At 37.4% G+C, this 6,682-nt stretch overlaps 1 protein-coding gene across 3 annotated transcripts in view; it reads left to right on the plus strand.

Annotated features, from left to right (window-relative positions):
• Positions 1 to 5,866, plus strand: part of LIPJ (lipase family member J) — a 28,710-nt gene extending 22,844 nt beyond the window's left edge. For all 3 annotated transcript variants that reach the window (XM_037496554.2, XM_037496553.2, XM_037496555.2), the window contains 2 exons: positions 3,935 to 4,006; positions 5,533 to 5,866. In XM_037496554.2, the coding sequence (XP_037352451.1) occupies positions 3,935 to 4,006; positions 5,533 to 5,766 (306 nt within the window). In that variant the 3' untranslated portion in view covers positions 5,767 to 5,866. The remainder of the gene's footprint in view (positions 1 to 3,934; positions 4,007 to 5,532) is intronic.
• Positions 5,867 to 6,682: the final 816 nt, after the last annotated feature.

Here is a 6,682-nt window from a genome sequence, read left to right on the forward strand (position 1 = left end):
ATTTTGATTTTTACTTTCTTATAGTTATTCTTTTTCCTGGTCTCTTATTTAAGTTTTCTAGATTCCTGCTATGAGTGAGACAATCCGGTATTTTTCTTTTTCTTTCTGGCTTATTTCACTGAGCATGATCCCTTCCAGCGCCATCCATGTTGCTGCAAATTGCATGTGTTTATCTTTTTTTTGAATGCTGAGTAATACACAGAAACATCAATTCCAAAGAGCTCCTGCACCCCTATGTTTATAGCAGCACTATTTACAATAGCTAAGCTTTGGAAACAACTCAAATGCCCAAAAATAGATGACTGGATCAAGAAGATGTGGTACATTCAAGAAAATTTTGACCTTTGAACTAGCAAAGAACACACAGATAAGTCCAGCTTATGAAAAACTGTGAGTACATCTCTCACTCAGTTTATATACCACTAAAGAATCCATGGCCATTTAATATTTTACTTCTTCCCACATCCCATGAAAAATAGAAAATATTGGAGAATCGGTCTTCCTGACCAATTTGACCTTCAAAATATGACCCATTTTGTTTCTCTTTCTATGCTTTTTTTGTCATACCATAACCCAGCATAAGACTGGAAGGTTCTAATGAATCTGAACTTTACTTGATGACTTAGCACTAGAGAAGTTAGATTTAGACTCACACATGATTTTTCAATGCACAGTTATTACATTTGAAGGAAAAATAAATAATCTGTATTGATCCCTTTATAGGCATTACTATCTTCTCTTCTGTATTTAAAGTCTCCATTAAAGAGAAAGAGTTAAGTACTTTTTTCTCTCTTTTTTTTTAGCCTCCACCAAACAATCCATCCCCATACCCCATCTACCTCCTTCCCCAAACTTCTCCACCATTTCCGTTATTCCCTCTGGTAAATATCTTCTTTTTCTGAGTCTAGATTTTTATTTCTTCATTGCTTGCATGTAATTGTTCTTTGAATATTTATATTCTTCAGATGAGTGAAGCCATCCAAATAATCACCTCAAGTTCCATCCATTTTGTGCCAAATGGCACCATTTCATCTTTCTTCACAGTTGTGTAATATTCCATTGAATATATGTTCCACAGTTTTTCTATCCATTCATCTGTTGACGGGCACTTGGGTTCCATGATTTGGCAATTGTAAATAGTGCTACTGCATACGTAGGTGCAGAAAGATCATTTCATGTTAAATTTTTCATGTTATTTGGATATATCCTTAATAGTGGTGTTGTTGAGTCACATGGGACTTCCATTTGAGAAAGAGAAAGTGATGTGTTCACAAAGCACAAGAAACAGACAGCTGAAACAATTACTAATTTTAACTCATTTTATGCTACTTAATATCGCTGCCTATATTATTCTTGTCTGTTTTTAAAATCAAAGCCTTACATTAGGTCAAACATTTCTATGTTAAAATGGAATGCAAGATTTAAGATTAATCCTATATGCTCATTAATTTTTTGAAGCTGTAAAGGTTATTTTTTAATAATCAATTATGTGTTCATGTAAAATGTATTGATGAATATTTACTAACAGCAGAAAATCATATTTGTCAGTGCAGCTTTACAATGGCCTTGAGAGACATTTGCTGTATTTAATTTTTAACTAGAAAATATTTTAATGCATATATATAGTGTAAATAATAATATTTTTAAAGATTTATTTATTTATACAAGAACTTGGATATAGGCCAGAGGCATGGGAGGGTGAGAAGATTCACCAGAGACAGAGCAGGGAACAGAACAGGCAGACTGACTGAAATACATTACTGAGGGGAGCAGTAGACAAGACAGGAGAGGTCTGCCACGCCATGTGGGTATCCTCCTGGCCTGCTGGGAATTGAACCCATACTGCAGAGACTGCAGACAGCTTCACAGCGCTATGCTCAACCCGCTGCACCACTGGGGAGGCCTGATAATATTTTAAAATAGAAATGACATGAACTTCAGTTTGAAATAAGTTCATATATAGTAGCACAAATTCATGATCCAGTGACTTCTGAGGTGTTCAAATTTGGCGCAATGCATTTTGATGGTACATGTTTTTATTTTATTTATTTATTTATTTATTTTTTTTTATAGAGGCATGCTTTATTTATTTGTTTGCTGGTTTGTTTGTTTGTTTTGTTTATACATGCACTGGGTACAGTCAGAAGCATGGGAGGGTGAGAGAATTCACCAGAGCCAGAGCGGGGAGCAGAGCAGGCAGAAGGACCGAAGTACACTGCTAAGGGGAGCAGCGGGCAGCAGGAGAGGTCTGCACTCCATGTGGGACCCTCCTCCGGTGGCCGGGGAGCAGCCGGGGATCGAACCGGCGCCGCAGAGGCCGCGGGCAGCTTCGCACCCCAGCGCTCAACCGCTGCGCCACCGGGGAGGCCCTGGTACATGTTTTTAATTATGGTTTTTAAAATGGCAAAATATATTTTGAAAAATAATGTTAAAATCAAATTTTTCGTGGACTTGCTGAGGAAACTGGTTTGAAAATTTAAACTGATAGCTGAATTGGCAACATAGTAAATTATTTTTAGATTGACTGGCTTTTATATTTGAATCATATTGATTAATAAACATGCAATCATCATAGCATTCTTGAAATTTTTGTTATTGAATAACTGACTGACTTTTGCAATACATGGAGTAAAATTTTGGACAAATATTTTGCCTACAGAGTACTCTCTAAATAATAGCTTGAATCATAGTCTGGGTCAAGAGTATATACACTTAGAGTTGTTTGTTAGGATGGTAAGGAGTTATTTTTAGGTGTTTCTATGAGTATCTTATAAATACACAAAATGTATGCATTTGTACATTGTTTAAATGTATTAGGAACTTCTAAAATGTATTCTTTGTTTTGAAGGACACTTTCTCTTTTCAGAAATTATGAGAAATTAGACTTTGACACAGTCAGTGACTGCATAAATAAGTCCTGTTTAGTAAATCCTGCACTTTCAGTAAGGGATTTGAAAGACTTTTGCAAACCTAATTGTGCTGACAAAAAGAATAAGATAGAATCAAATTAGGGCCTCCCTGGTGGTGCAGACAGCTGAGTGCCGCACTGTGAAGCTGTCTGCAGCCTCTGCAGTGCATGTTCGATCCCGGCCAGCCAGTGAGAATCCCACATGGCAAAGCAGACCTCTCCTGTCTTGCCCGCTGCTCCCCTCAGCAGTGTATTTCATCAGTCTGCCTGTTCTGTTTCCCGCTCTGTAGCTGGTGAATCCTCTCACCCTCCCACGCATCTGGCTTGTACCCCAGTTCTTGTATAAAAATAAATAAATCTTTTAAAAAAATAGAATCAAATTAATTCACATTTTCCTTTTCACAATTGTTCTAATTACTCATAATATGGGACTGTGTTTGTTATTCAATAAATATTTAGGGGTTATTTGTTCTAATCAGTCATTCTGATACAAAGACAAAAATATCCAAAAGCATGAAGGAAAAATAGAAATCACACCATAGCATTTTGCTGTGTATCTATTGCTTTTCTTATTTATTCTATATATATTCTATATATTCTTATTTATTATATATATGTATATATATTTCTTTAAAAAAATGATGTATTTATTTATGCATGCAAGAACTGGAATGTAAGCCAGAGTTGTGAGGGAGAAGGGGGGGATGTGTGTGAGAGGATTCACCAGAGACAGAGTGGGTGGCAGAACAGTCAGATCTACTGAGATAACTGCTGACAGGAGCAGCGGGAGAGACAGGAAAGGTCTGCTAGGCCATGTGGGTTAGCTCCCTGGCCAGCCTGCCGTATGCAACCAGGAAAGGCCTATGTTCCTTTTTCTTACCCTATCAAAAGGAGATGAGGAACAAAGAAACCCACCTAGACTTCTCCCAGCAGACCCAGGACAAGGAGTGCATGTGTGCCATGTATACTTAGCAGCACTGTGACGGGCAAAGGAGTACCGTCTTACTTTTTTTTTTTTTTTTTCAGCTTTTTACTTCTAGGCAACTGAAAGCTTTTGACTGGGGAAGTCCTGCTCAGAACTTGGCTCATTTTCATCAGGTAAATAATTAGGTATAAACTATAAGTTATTTTCTTAGTAGGTTCAGATGATTTTGCTATAGATTAAGGCTCATCTTTAAAGCCTGAGAAACAGTAACCACCAGAAGAAGGACTACAATGAAGATCATGTTGACTAGGATCCTTATTGTCACAACCAACCAAATGGCTTTTCCCTGTTACCTATTTTTAACAACAGTTATCTTGGATAAGGCTAGAAAAATTGTCAGGCAGTAGAATAATTCATCATTGTTCAAGAGGAAAAATATTATAATATGCATGGCTCCATGCTTTCTTAAATAAGAAATAAATGTATAATATAGTGTGTTGTCCTAAAAATATTATTGTATTTGGGGAAGTATGACAAATATACAGCAATTAGGATAAAATAGAAGATTTTTTTTCAAGTAGAAGTTAATTTTGGTAAAAATTGTATGAGATAATGACAAAAGTCTTAAAGGAATAGAACCCAGCTGACGTCTACCTTGAAGTTCATGCTTTTCCACCATATTTTTCAGTATTAGCGAAACCCTGCCATATGTGATTCACTCTTATAAAAGTCTGAAGTAAAATACAAAAATCAAATCCAATAAAATCAAATTTGATCTTAACTGTAATATTTATCATTTATTGATAATCATACTGATAGTTACACAGCCACAGGAAATTTTGGTTAAAATTTAATGCTTTATAAACAAAACTACCATTATTTCTATGAAATGTCTGCATACTCTGATTTAGAGCAAACTGTCTAGTTTTGATTTATAAATGATTTACTTCTAAGAAAAAACTGTAATAGTTATTTTTTTCATACTCTGCTTCCATAGCAATAATGTTTTGAAATTTAGCTTCTTTTAAATAGTACTTGGCAACAGCCCTGCTGCCCGCCTGTGACCTGTGACCATGCAGGTGCTTCTCTTCACTGACCTCCCTTTGCAAAGCAGCAGAGGCAGCTCTCCCCCCAAGGCTGCCCTACTGTGACTATGCAGAAATCTTTTTTTTTTTTTAATTTTTCTAGAGGCATGTCTTATTTATTTATTTGTTTGTTTGTTTTGTTTATACATGCACTGGGTACAGTCAGAAGCACGGGAGGGTGAGAGAATTCACCATAGCCAGAGCGGGGAGCAGAGCAGGCAGAAGGACCAAAGTACACTGCTGAGGGGAGCAGCGGGCGGCAGGAGAGGTCTGCGCGCCATGTGGGACCCTCCTCTGGTGGCCGGGGAGCAGCCGGGGATCGAACTGGCGCCACAGAGGCCGCGGGCAGCTTCGCAACCCAGCGCTCAACCGCTGCGCCACCGGGGAGGCCCTATGCAGAAATCTCTTTTAGCAAACCTGTCCCTTTCTCAGGCAGCTTTTTCTGCCTGCTTGTGTCTGTGCAAATATTCTTTACCTTTTCCTCCTTTTAATAATAAACCTGCCCCTTTGGATATAAAATAACTAAATAGTACTTAATCTTTAAAGAATTGGTGAATAATATTATCTCTGTATCATTCCCCATGAAAACTGTTATTTTCACCTTTTATATTTAGACAGAATCTCCAGTGTACAATGTGTCAAATATGAATGTATCAACTGCTACTTGGAATGGTAACAATGACTACTTGGCTGATCCTGAAGATGTCAGAGTTTTACTTTCTGAAATCACAAGGCACATTTACCACAAAACCATTTCTTACTACAATCATCTAGACTTTTTGTTTGGATTAGATGTATATGATAAAGTTTATCGTGAAATCATTGATATTATGCAAAACAATCTATAAAGAACCGTGACAATCTGTGTTGGAGGATCTATACAATTTTATTTAAACTGAGTGTTTTTTTTCTTACTTTCTTATCAAAATAAAGTCTGAACATTTTTTCCTATTTTTCTTCGTTGCCCCTAGGCTTTTCATTCATTAAATCAGTAAGATTTACTTTATCAGGAAATGGAAGATAATAACTCAACCTTTCTAAAGAAGTTTGTTGAGTTTCTAAATAAAATATAAATAACAAAAAATATAAACAACAATCTTAAATATTGTCAATTCTAAGATATAACTTTTTGAGATCGGTGGGTTTTTTTCCTTCAAAGAATGATGAATATGTTATGAAAAAAGTTGGAAGAATATTTGCTGATGTGAAAACTAATTTTTCTCTATGCTGAATGAAGAGTAAAAACACTTTCTGAGCTATGTGAGAGAATTTGGGGGAGAAGAAAGAGAACTTGTATACATACGTATTATTGCTTCCCACAGGCCCACTCATGGTCAGTCCCAGAATTAGGAAGAGCACGGAAACCATGGAGAAATTGTGCCTCATTTTTTTTTAAAGATTTATTTATGTATATAAAAACTGGGGTACAGGCCAGAGGTGCAGGGGGTGAGAGGACTCACCAGAGACAGGGTGGGGAGCATAATAGGCAGACTGACTGAAATATACTGCTGAGGGGAGCAGCAGGTGAGACAGGTGAGGTCCACTGTGCCATGTGGGTAGCTCCCTGGTTGGCCGGGGATGGGGATCGAACTCGTGCTGCAGAGGCTTCATGGTGCTGTGCTTAACCCCTTGTGCCACCAGGGAGGCCATGCCTTATTTTTGATGAGTAGCCTGGAGAGATTGCAGCTGCCTTTTCACCTTACGTGTGGGAAGAGTAGCAATAGTTGAGATGTACTCCTAGGTGAATAAATCTGATGGTACCAC

The sequence above is a fragment of the Talpa occidentalis genome, unplaced genomic scaffold (genome assembly GCF_014898055.3).
Source record: "Talpa occidentalis isolate TD23 unplaced genomic scaffold, MPIMG_talOcc4v2.1 talOcc4.8, whole genome shotgun sequence".
In the NCBI taxonomy this organism is placed as follows: domain Eukaryota; kingdom Metazoa; phylum Chordata; class Mammalia; order Eulipotyphla; family Talpidae; genus Talpa; species Talpa occidentalis.